Source organism: Herpailurus yagouaroundi, unplaced genomic scaffold (assembly GCF_014898765.1).
Source record: "Herpailurus yagouaroundi ecotype Mexico unplaced genomic scaffold, PumYag 67556, whole genome shotgun sequence".
Taxonomy (NCBI): Eukaryota; Metazoa; Chordata; class Mammalia; order Carnivora; family Felidae; genus Herpailurus; species Herpailurus yagouaroundi.
The window spans coordinates 2,650,895-2,663,635 of record NW_024420362.1 but is presented as its reverse complement, the minus strand read 5'-3'; the positions used below and the strand labels follow the sequence as shown (position 1 = coordinate 2,663,635).

Sequence of the window (12,741 nt, the reverse complement as noted above, 5' to 3'; positions counted from 1 at the left end):
CTGAGGGTTGATGGGGGGTGGGAGGGAGGAGAGGGTGGGTGATGGGTATTGAGGAGGGCACCTGTTGGGATGAGCACTGGGTGTTGTATGGAAGCCAATTTGACAATAAATTTCATATTTAATTTTTTTTAATTAAAAAAAGAAAAATTATGAACTATGCCTTGCTTCCATATTAAAGTAGATATGATCTATTCAACAGCTCATTTGCTTCTTTGGAAGGGTACTTTGTGGCTTAAGGACTTTTATGTTGTCAAATTCTTTTTATCTTATCTACAAGATATCTCAGTGCCTACTCTGTGCCTAACATTTATATTCAAGAAACTAAACTATATGTGCCAAAAATAAATATAATTAGAACTTTTAATAATTTCTTTTCATTGTTGGTGTGCTTGTGTTGTTCATATGTGTCTATCCCCATCTCCACCTCTGTCTCAGAATTTATTTGGTGAATGAAAGCTATTAAAATGACTTGGAACTATAGGAAATTAACGACCAAAAGAAATTATTATCATAGGAGCTATACCAAAGGGAATAGAGAACATGCACGATAACTATGAAATAAGTAATTAAAACCTAAGTTGAACTGTTTTGAAGAAAACCATTATGGAATTTTTGAATAATGTACTTAAAAGTAAGTTGATGTGATTTTACCATAACCTAATTATATAGCATGAACATTTTGTCAAGTAGAAGAAATTCTTTAGAGCATATATAAATATTTAATATATTTGGTGAATAGAAAAAATAGGTTTAAAATTATTAAATGTTCAATCAGACCTAGTCTTCTGATTTCAAACAGCATAGTAATAGATAATTTCTTGGGAAATATGGTTCACTTACATTTTCTGTCATCATGCACGTCTTTTATCTGTGGCCACACTATTCACTCAAGTTCAATTTCACGTTTGTAAATTTTCATAGTTCACCTCAGGGACAAATTTTTGGCAGTTTAAATGCTATTGATGACTTATGATTATGGAATTAACAAACAGCAAATGTTTAGCTTCAATAATATTTTCTTACTGTTATAAGGATGATTTGTTTAAAACTGAACAACTAACTTTTTAAAATTTTTATTACAATATTCCTTTGGTGGGGCACCTGGGTGGCTCAGTCGGTTAAGCATCCGACTTCGGCTCAGGTCATGATCTCACAGTCCGTGAGTTTGTGCCCCACATCAGGCTCTGTGCTGACAGCTCGGAGCCTGGAGCCTGCCTCAGATTCTGTGTCTCCCTCTCTCTCTGACTCTCCCCTTTTCATGCTCTGTTTCTCTCTGTCTCAAAAATAAATAAACATTAAAAAAATTAAAAATAAATAAAATATTCCTTTGGAATTTCTAAAACAAACCAAAACAATGTTTTTTAAGACCCAGAGAAAATTCATTTTATGCAGAAATTTTACAGTACAGTCTATAAAGTTATCTGTATTGGAGAGTGAAATAACAGGCTTTATATATATGTTCTTATAGAGCATTTCTTATCTTACAGATGAGCTCAGTGAAAATGTTGCAGCCTCGTCTCAATAGCATTCTATTCAAGCTCACGTTTGAAGAACATGTAAACAACATCAAACCAAGCATCATAGCAGTAACTCTTGCCTGTGAAGAACTGAAGAAAAGTGAAAGCTTTAACAAACTTTTAGAGTTAGTTCTTTTGGTTGGAAACTACATGAACTCAGGCTCGAGAAATGCCCAGTCTTTGGGTTTTAAGATCAACTTCCTTTGTAAGGTAAGATAACATTTAAAGGTAAGATACAATATTAATTTCATCTGTGAGAAGGGTCACTCTAAATAGAAAGGTACACAAGCCAAAAAAAAAAGTACGCTTTAAAAGAGTGAATGTTATGGTAAGTGAATTATATTTCAATTAAAACATATATATATATATATATATATATATATATATATATATATATAATTTTAGTGCAGTAAAGTCTCAAAGATATTGCATATACTTTTGTAGTATAGTACTAAACTTTCTCATCAGATCTTACTGGAGTTTGTAAGTAAAAAAAAACTTGCTTTTTATAAAGTAGTTGCAATCTTGTATTTCATTCCCCTTGTACTTATTTTATGTCTCTCAAAAACGTATTTGAGGAGCTAAATGTAATGAGGTAAATAGCCAGAAACTTCTTTTTAAGTATGCTTTGCTTATTCTAGTCTAAGCCAACAAAACTCTTTATTGTTGAACAGTGTTGTGTTAGTTAAGTTTATATTAGGTGTAGTCCATTAACTAAAACTTGAAAGAAAATCAAGTGGCAATCATCTTATTGTTTTGATCAATAATAATGATTGACCAAGTCATTTCATGGTATTATTTTTGAGATTTTAATTCTTGTGAGAAGTACAGAAATAGAGAAACCCAGAGGTGATTGTATATGCTCATTTCTAGGCTAAAGTGAACCACTTTATTCAAGAGAAAGATCTGTCTGTTACAAAGAGAAAGATGAATAGACTCTGAGGTAAAGACCTGTGAGAAAGCTAGAGAGAAAAATAAATCTGAAAACAAGCAATCCCTCTTTCACATCTCACCATGCTTCCACTTTGTTTTCTTCTCACATCTTAAAACACTGCAGAACTTTAGTTAGTTCTTGATGTAGCTTATAACAAGAATCCCGAATGTAAGAGTGGATATAAATTTCTTTTCTATTCATGCATTAGATAGATGTATATGAAATATACGTGGAACAGCATTTTAATATGTATCAAAAGTGATTTGCTTCTGGTAGTTCTAACTCAGGGAAAGAATAACATTTGTAGTAATAGGATATATAGTGGAATTGTATATGTTTACTCGTGATTTATTTTTGAAGGGTGTGAGGAAAGAGGGCCAGAAAGGTAGGAAAGATCATCTGGATTGCTAGACCTGGTAAAAAAAAAAAAAAAAAAAGTTACTCCCTCTTCTTGTGATATTAGGGGACATTTGAAATTATTTGATAATCATAGAATAAGGCAATGCTTGTAATAAATGGAATAAGTCATAGCCAGATTTGTAGGATAAATCTAAACATTTAATACATTTTCATTCTTTGCATACCATATAGTCAGTACTAATAAAGTCATCTCTTACGAAGATGCTACTTGTTTTGAGTATATGCTATATGCATAGGGAGTGAATCTTGAAGGTGTTTTTGGTGAATGATTATAAAAAATATTATAAATTAAAAGAAAAGGTCAATGGAAATTTATATTGTATGCATATTTCACCTTTGATTCATATAAAGAAGACATTTAAAACAAACTCTCCTTATTTGAATAAATATGTACCTTTTTAAAGTGTCTTAATTTCACACTATTGCAATTAATTACATGAAGTGATTTTTTGAAGCAAGAATGAGCAAATCATTTATACACCAGAACAAAAGATTATATTCATCTCACAGAAGGATTTTATAGTTACATCTTATATTTCAGAGAAAAGCTTCTTCCTGTCATCTACCAGTCAAATAAAAGTTCTTCCATACAGCACTGATCTGACATCTGTCACTAGAGGTATGCTCAAAGGATTCAGCACAAAGATTTTTGCCAACTTCAAATAAAATAAAAATAATCTTGTGGGAAATACTATCATGTAGTAATAGATGTTCTAAAAGAGAAGAAGTGAATGTTTTAAAATGCCCCCTTCCCCCACCCTCCACTTTTCAGTAGGATTTTATCTTCAGGGAAATACTTGTCATTGAGAAAGAGAAATATCATATATATGCATGGTATTCCCCTAATGTCTAAGATTAAAAGGATGCTCCTGGAATACAAAGGATTTTGAGTATGTAAATGTCTAAAATGACAGAAATTCACCAAAGTACATAGAAATAGTTAGCTTAGGTTTGTAATCTGTTCAAATGTGAATTAACTACTGATATATGATTAGCTAGAATTGCTGTTAAAGTCCAGTTATAAACAATTACTGGTTGATTTTTCTTATTTTTTTTTCCTTAAAGAATCATAGAGAGAACTTCCTTTGTAGAGTGATGATAATGCCTCAAAAACTGATACCATTTACCCACCTAAATTACTCTAATGATAATTTCCTTTCTCAGTGAATTTAAAACTATAATCTGCTCTTCACAAGAAGCTATAGAGTATGTTAAAATATTCACTTACTTAAAAAGGAGCTATGGTATAAGCAGTTAAGTTTATCAGATGTATTTTGTGGTAAAATAATATTAAAAATTCAGATGGTCACAGTTGGCTTCTATAATATTTGGGAAGAAAAGGAAAACAGATGTGTTAACCTAAATGTCAAATATAACTAAATGGTATCATTACTATAAGTACTACCCTCACCACAAAATGCTTTGTTAATTTGCAGCAGTGAATTATCACTTTGTGAGTCACTAAACCAGGGTTCTGAACTGTAATAAAAGTCATTTCCATGCATATAAGTTCCCAATGTTAGCTTGGCCCCTGCTTGCCTGTTGATTACTAAAATTTTAACCAATAGCAATGGTGCACTTCAGGGTCATTTATTTATGTTTTCAGTAATATACAATAATATACATAATCTGCATAAGAACAAAACATTTGAGAGGTGCCTGGGTGGCTCAGTCAGTTAATCGTCTGACTCCTGATTTTGGCTCAGGTCCTGATCTCATGGTTCATGAGTTTGAGCCCCGCATCTGGCTCTGTGCTAGCAGTGTGGAGCCTGCTTGGGATTCTCTCTCACCTCTCTCTCTGACCCTCCCTCCCTCTTCCTCTATCTTTCCCTCTCTCTCTCTCTCTCTCTCAAAATAAATAAATCAACATTTAAAAAAAAAGAACAAAATATTTAAAAATACTTAGCACTCCCCATGCACTAAACTTTGTGGGTATATCAGATAAGGATCTTTATTTGCAAGCAAGAGAAAGTGATTCTGCCTGATTTAAGGGAGGCGGGGAGAAGGAATTTCTCGGGAAGATATGAGATAGTTCAGTCAGAAGCTGAGGAAATGCTGAATAACTTGGCCTTTAAAAGAGCAGCAACTATGGCAGCTTTGAGAATACAGAGAGCAGTAACAAATGGAAAGTATTTTCAGGAAATTGTCTTTGGGCCTATTAACTCCAACCATTTTCCTCCTCCTTTCCCTGAGTTTGATTCAAGTTCTTATTATAAAGACTGACTGACCTAGTGTGGATTAATTACAAGAATACTCCTTGTCCAAGGGAAAGTAAAGAACCTTGTTTAACAGAACTACCAAGACTACCTGCAATGGAAGAGTGGTCATGTCCTAAAGGACACTGTTAATTAAAGATAGGGACACCAAAGATTAGGGGCAGATGAAGGGATATCAGGCAGACCCAAACAAAGGCAAAACGAAAGAGATCATTAGTACACCAGAGGGATACAAACAATACAGAAGACACACAGAAATCTCAAGAAGCTAGTGGTACAGTTAAATAGCCAGGAAATATACTACATACAGAGTATTGTGATAGCCAGATTGTATCACAAGATACACTGTCAATGAATATTAAGATTAATGGCCATTGAGATTGACAGGACTTCAGAAAGGGAGGAATTTTTAGTGATGGGGTGAGGATGAACAGTACTATAAAATGGAACAGAAGGATCTTGAAGGATAGATAGAATTATGTTATATAAGGGAAGAAGCCATAACCTTACAAGATGGGAGAAAGCTGGACTCAGAAATTTTGCTTTAGCTTCCATTTTGCCCATTACTAAGTAAGCCAGATTTTCATGGCTGAGTCAGTTACTCTATATGAAACCCAGTTAGTCAACTATAAATGAGGAAATGCAGTGACCCTTGTTTATTTTGTTATATAGGGTTTTTTTAGGGTCAAATAAAATGATTTTTGTCAGAGTTCTTTGAAAAATTATAATGTTAAATGGTAGTAGTTCTTTTATGAGATTATTTATTTATTTTAAGAAGGAGAGAGAGACCGATCATGAGTGGGGTGGGGCAGAGAGAGAGGGAGAGAGAGCATCCCAAGCAGGATCCCGGCTGTCAACACAGAAACCATTGCAGGGCTTGAACTCACGAACCATGGCATCATGACCTGAACAGAAACCAAGTCAGACACTTAACCCATTGAGCCACCCAGGCTCCTCAGTAGTAGTTGTTTTTAATGATGATAGATAACTAGGTATAATCATTGTACATTTGAAGATGAATTAGAAAACCACACTGTCTGGAATATTGGGTATATGTTGGACACAAATGATAACATTAGTAGGCCGATAGTGAGAAGATTTTGAGTTATTTGTATACTAGTTTAGATAACCTGCCTTCATAACTTTTTAAAAAATCATTCACAATTCATTTCATAACTTAAGAAATCCACAGACCTTTCTTTTTCTGCCTTGAGTTAATATCCCCTTCATCCATACTAGTCTCACCCATACTAGTCACCCATTTCTAGTAATTCTAGTTGGACAGAGAGACATAATAAATCATGATACAGTAGGATGATGTGCTTTTGTACAGATTTTAAATAAATTATACAAAGAACCTGAAGAAAATATTTACTTTTACCGTAGAAAAATTTTATATACATTTTATTTTTAGTCATTAGCATTAAGATGATAAAGTAGTTTTTTATGTGTTCCTTTTCCTAAGATTCATCATTTCTATAAAGTATGTATAACATATAAAAGCCTTATTTTCTAGAGACTTTCACATGGTATTAGTGACAGAATATTGTAGGTATTACCCCAAGTACACAAAAAAAAGTCTACAACTCCCCCATAGAAGTTATAAGGAAAGTAAAAGAGGTTCAGTTTTAATTAAAAATAGATTACTTATCATAAAATATGATTTGAAAGGAAAATTACTACGTCCATGGAAGCAAAATGTGGAATATATAGTCCAAGAAAAATCTACACACACACATGCACACACACACACACAAAAAATCAAGGAAAAAAGTCCTAAGTACTCTAAGAATTTCACATTTTATCATTCTTAGCTGAAATGAGGTGGATTGTTTCCATATAAATTTATAATATTAACATAAGGTGACTAGTCTTCAGTCTGCAGATAAGAAAACACACTCAGAGAAGGGAAATACTTTGGTTTGTGTATTGGTCAGCTCTGACATCCATAACAGAATACCACAGGATGAGTGGTTTAAACAACAGAACTTAATTTTCTCACAGTTTTGGAGACAGGAAGTCCAAGATCAAGGTGCTGGCCTGGTTGGTGTCTGGTGAGACATCTTTTCCTGGCTTGCAGATAGCTACCTTCTTGCAGTGTCATCAAATAGCCTTTCCTCTGTGCCCCACATAGAAACAGAGAGAAAGAGTTATATGTAAGTGATGAAATTATTATTACACTGTATGTTAACTAAGTTGGATTTAAATTAAAAAAAATAGTTGAGAAAGTGCAGGAGAGCTCTGGTATCACCTCCTCTTCTTATAAGGACACTAATCCTATCAGATTAGACCCCACCCTTTTGACTTTATTTAACCTTAATTACCTCCTTAAAGGTCTTATCTCCAAATATAGTCAAATTGGGGGTTAGTGCTAAAACACGTGGATTACTCAGGATTGGGACAGTCCCAGGCAACTCAGGATAGTGGGTGGTCACTTAAGTTATGAAAATAAAGGTAGGGTCCTAGCCTCCTAATAATGTTCCACTTTCTCTCTTTTTTAAACATGTAACTGAAACAGCTTGTCTTTTGCATTTTTATAGTGTCTTTCACTCCTCTTCTTCATCTAGTTTTTGCTCTTTATTCTTCTCTGGTTCCCATTGCACACTTTGAACACATTACTAGAGAATTATTTATACTTTAATTATTTGATTTCTCATTCTCTTTCAAGACCCAGAACTTATGGAATTTGGATATATATTTTATTCTACATTAAATCCCCAGGGTCTATTTTATATGAAGCCATCAGTAAATTACTCTTGAATGAAAGCCAAGAAATTTGATTCAATAAAGGGTTTGTTGTCAGTGTTTGGCATAAACATTAACTTTTTTTTTTTTAAATTAGAGAATTTAGTTCCTCACAGATGTAAAGGTTATATTGTTTACCAGCAAAACTATTGACTATGTAATTGTCATACTGCTGTGGTTTATTTGTAAAAACATAAAAAAATATTGTTTGCTATAATTATAAACCAGCAATTCTACCTTCAAATATAAGTCAATAAATAAATATGGGAATTAATTTATAACCAAAGATATTTTAGAAAACAACCACTGTAGGATATACTGAAAGGCACCCCACCGAAGTTCAATAAATCCTAGTCAGTATTCCACATATTTGGTTGCCTGTGTGTTACAGTTTATAAAGTGCTTTTCTATTTTTTTTTTCAACGTTTATTTATTTTTGGGACAGAGAGAGACAGAGCATGAACGGGGGAGGGGCAGAGAGAGAGGGAGACACAGAATCAGAAACAGGCTCCAGGCTCTGAGCCATCAGCCCAGAGCCCGACGCGGGGCTCGAACTCACGGACTGCGAGATCGTGACCTGGCTGAAGTCGGACGCCCAACCGACTGCGCCACCCAGGCGCCCCATAAAATGCTTTTCTTATGATTCAAGGAGGTGAATTATTATTAACCCATTTGCAAATTAGGAAACTAAAGCCCATTGAAGTAATGCAGTTTTTCCAATTTGAAAAAGCTAATAAGTATCCAAGTTGAGTCTTAAATCTGTTTTCTATGTCCCAAAACTTGCAAGCATACTGTCTCTCACTGCACTGTAACAGAATGTTTGGTTATACATGGCTCATTTCAAGGAAGCATTACAGAACAATTCTGCCACTTATGGAATTCTAAAAATGGAGAAAATGACATGTAGATTTTCTTGATTCTCTAGTAGCATGTAAAATGAGGAATCTCTTTTCTTATTCAAATTGAATTGGAAGTAATTGCAGGCATATTAATAGAAAATTTCTCTTCCTGGGGTGCCTGGGTGACTCAGTCAGTTAAGCGTCTTACTTCAGTTCAGGTCATGATCTCAGTTTGTGAGTTCTAGCCCTGCATTGCAAGCTCCGTGTCAGGCTCTATGCTGACAGCTCAGAGCCTAGAGCCTGCTTCAGATTCTGTGTCTCCCTCTCTCTCGCTGCCCCTCTCCTGTTCATGTTCTGTCTCAAAAATCAACAAACATTAAAAAAAATAATAAAAAATTTAAAGAAGAAAATTTCTCTTCCTCTAATAGATTTTAATGTATCCAGGCATTAGAGCCTATATATTTGTAATAAAATAGCATTTAATAATCTGCATAATTATAGAGCTATCATTTGGTTTTGTATGTATAAGTTCTCAGAACCTATCAGTTTTGTGTAGGCAAGGTTGGCTGCTGTTCTCAAGATTTTACAAATGAGAATCTTCTCTCCAGGAAGATAACTTACCCAGAATCACTCAGTGTCAGAGGCAGAGTTAGAATCCGACTTTTCCTGGGACTCAAATTATGTCAGTGGCTCAAGCTACTTTTAGAATTTGATGGTCTCTTTTGCTTCACTGAAATATGCTTTTTCCTATAAGAGAGTGTTTAGCATTACTCAAATTTAGGGAAGTTGTGGTTGATAGTTGGCTGAGAAGAAAATTGCTTTGAAGGATGTAATTTGTATTAGAAAATTCCATGTAAGGGAAGATTAGACTCTCTATCAAGTACAGGGTTGAATGGAATGTTTGATCTTCTTCCCAAACTTTCCATTTCCTCCCTTTGGGTCCTTTAAAATTTCCTTCCTGTGGGACTATTTGTAGGAAAGAGTTTTCAGTTGGTGATCTCCCTGAGTCACTAGTTGTAATCAGTGACATAGATCCAAATGTACAGCAAAATACAGAGGAGCTCATTTATGTTACTTTGCATTTTAAAATGTCATCCTGTAAAATAGTGACACCCCATACTACTTGTTCATAATTTATGACCAATAGACACAAACATTTCAAGTTAAGGGTTTGTGTGTGCCACAATATATTATTCCATGTAGGAACATTTACCATTTTTGACTTCTGAAACAACTAACCAGCCGAGAATGATTTAAGGATGGGATATCATTCTCAGCTTTAAATGGTTTCCTTTGTTCATCTTATATGATGGTTGACCTTTATTTAAGTCCATTGTTTTTTACTGAATTGTGCTTAATGGGCTCGCATCATTGGGAACCACTGAATAGTTTCTTGGGACCTTAAAGATAAATGCTGCACTATTGTGATACTATGCCAGTGGGACATTTTAGATTCAGTTTCCATAATTGTGTCATGGGTTTTTGTTTCCCTCATTTATTCAGGTAAATCAATATACCAAAATTCATAATTTGCAAACAGCAAGCATTAATATTACTTAAGTCAAAAAGTCCAAAAGTGTTTAAATTTATAGAACACTAAATTTATTTTTTTAAGTTCTTTTAATTCCCATATGTTACTTGTTATATATCCTAAAGCACATACTATTAATCAGTGCATGTGGATTTGTGCACATAGGCAAATGGTAGTACTAAAATATTGCTTCGGTGGTCCCATTTCTCTAGTAATTAGGATGTTTGGATACCAGCTCAGAAATTCAATCCAAAGCCCTCACGTCTAATGCATTTCACACCATTTAAAATATAAACAAAACACAAACTACTTTTTCTGAGCTTCTCGTCTTTAAAAATGCAGCCCTCCAAAAGTTAGAAACATATGATCTTGGCTCCCTGATTTTGTAATCCCATGAACATACCAGTATATGTTTTGAAGACTGTCCTCCAATTAGAAAATCAGCTTTTCCCACTTCTAAGATGTAGAGTATGTAGTCTCTTTATCTCTGTACTATAGTGGTCTGTACATACAGATTGACATAAGTAGAAAGAACACTTGGTGAAGGTAGTATGTATTCCTGTCTTTACAGGTGCTTTCTTCTAAGATGTCCATCTCAATTTTTGTTTAATGTTTTTTTTTTTCAACATTTATTTATTTTTGGGACAGAGAGAGACAGAGCATGAACGGGGGAGGGGCAGAGAGAGAGGGAGACACAGAATCGGAAACAGGCTCCAGGCTCTGAGCCGTCAGCCCAGAGCCTGACGGCCTGATGCGGGGCTAGAACTCCCGGACCGCGAGATTGTGACCTGGCTGAAGTCGGACGCTTAACCGACTGCGCCACCCAGGCGCCCCCATCTCAATTTTTACAGATGGTCATGACATTGTAGAGATTCATGTTAATGTGTAGATGCATTATATCTTTCTTATTCTCTGTAGCCTGCATTATGGGACTGAGATGGGAGAAAAAGCAAACTGCTGTATTAGCATGAGGGCAGCTATATGATCATGTTGGGCACAGGAATTAACCATTTTTGTGGATATGCTTCAAATAGGTATACAAGCATACCTCATTTTGTGCACTTTGCATTTTGCAAATTTTGTGTTTTTTACAGATTAAAGGTTTGGCAAGCCTGTTTCAAGTAAACCTATAAGCACCATTTTTCACTTGGTGTCTCTGTGCCACATTTTGGTAATTCTCAGAACATTTAAAACTTTTTCATTGTTTGTTATAGTGATCTGTGATTAGTGATTATGACTTGCTGAAAACACTGATAATGGTCAGTTTACATTATTTTTTTTTAACGTTTATTCATTTTTGAGAGAGGTGTGAGCAGAGGAGGGGCAAAGAGAGAGGGAGACAAAGAATCTGAAGCAGGCTCCAGGCTCTGCACTGTCAGCACAGAGCCTGATGCGGGTCTCAAACCCACGAGCAGCAAGATCATGACCTGAGCCCAAGTCAGATGCTCAACTGACTGAGCCACCCAGGCACCCCAGTTTAAAGTATTTTTTAGTCAATTAACTAATTACGTACATAGGGGTTTGTTTTTGACATAATGCTGTTGCACACTTAACAGACTACTGTGTAGTGTAGACATAACTTTTATATCTACTGGGAAACCAAGAGGTTCATTTGAGTTGCTTTATTGCAATATTCACTTTACTGTGGACTGGAACCAAACCTGCAATATCTTTGAGGTATGCCTATAGTTATAAAAGCATATGTCTATCACAATACCTTTTTTGAAATTGCAACTCTGATTAAAAGAAGTTCATACATCTACTCTCCTACTTGCCTCTAAAAATACACATCTCCTGAGCTTATTTAAAGATGTTTCTCGGAGCGCCTGGGTGGCTCAGTTGGTTGAGTGTCCGACTTCAGCCCAGGTCATGATCTCGTGGTCCGTGGGTTCGAGCCCCGCATGGGGCTCTGTGCTGACAGCTCGGAGCCCGGAGCCTGTTTCAGATTCTGTGTCTCCCTCTCTCTCTGACCCTCCCCTGTTCATGCTCTGTCTCTCTCTGTCTCAAAAATAAATAAACATTAAAAAAAATTTTTTAATAAAAAAAATAAAAAATAAAAAAATAAAGATGTTTCTCTAAGTTGAAATATTTATTGATTTACATTCATTGGTGCCAATTATCTTATATTTTAAATGTAACACTTGTTTGCTTTTTCAGAATCTGATTACATATGTTTAGATATTACCACATGTACAACACTATAAGCTGTGTAAAAACTTCATTATAACCACTCCCCACAATTTTTGGTTTGTAAATGTAATCTGTCTGATGCAGACTTGATCAGTATTCCTTGTTTTTTTCTTTTAAATATTAACATTATTCAACCCAGAAAACACTAGTTTGTAAATGTAATCTGTCTGATACAGACTTGATCAGTATTCCTTGTTTTTTTGTTTTAAATATTAACATTATTTAAACCATTCCTTTTTTTTAACTTGTTTTATTTTTTTTATTTTTTTTTAAATTTACATCCAAATTAGTTGGCATATACTGCAACAATGATTTCAGGAATAGATTCCTTAGTGCCCCTTACCCATTT

The 12,741-nt window shown here is 34.7% G+C and overlaps 1 protein-coding gene across 4 annotated transcripts in view; it reads left to right on the top strand.

Annotated features, from left to right (window-relative positions):
• The window catches only part of DIAPH2 (diaphanous related formin 2), a 1,032,498-nt gene that overhangs the window by 476,252 nt on the left and 543,505 nt on the right, over nt 1-12,741 (top strand). For all 4 annotated transcript variants that reach the window (XM_040467675.1, XM_040467674.1, XM_040467672.1 and 1 more), the window contains one exon: nt 1,488-1,727. In XM_040467675.1, the coding sequence (XP_040323609.1) occupies nt 1,488-1,727 (240 nt within the window). The remainder of the gene's footprint in view (nt 1-1,487; nt 1,728-12,741) is intronic.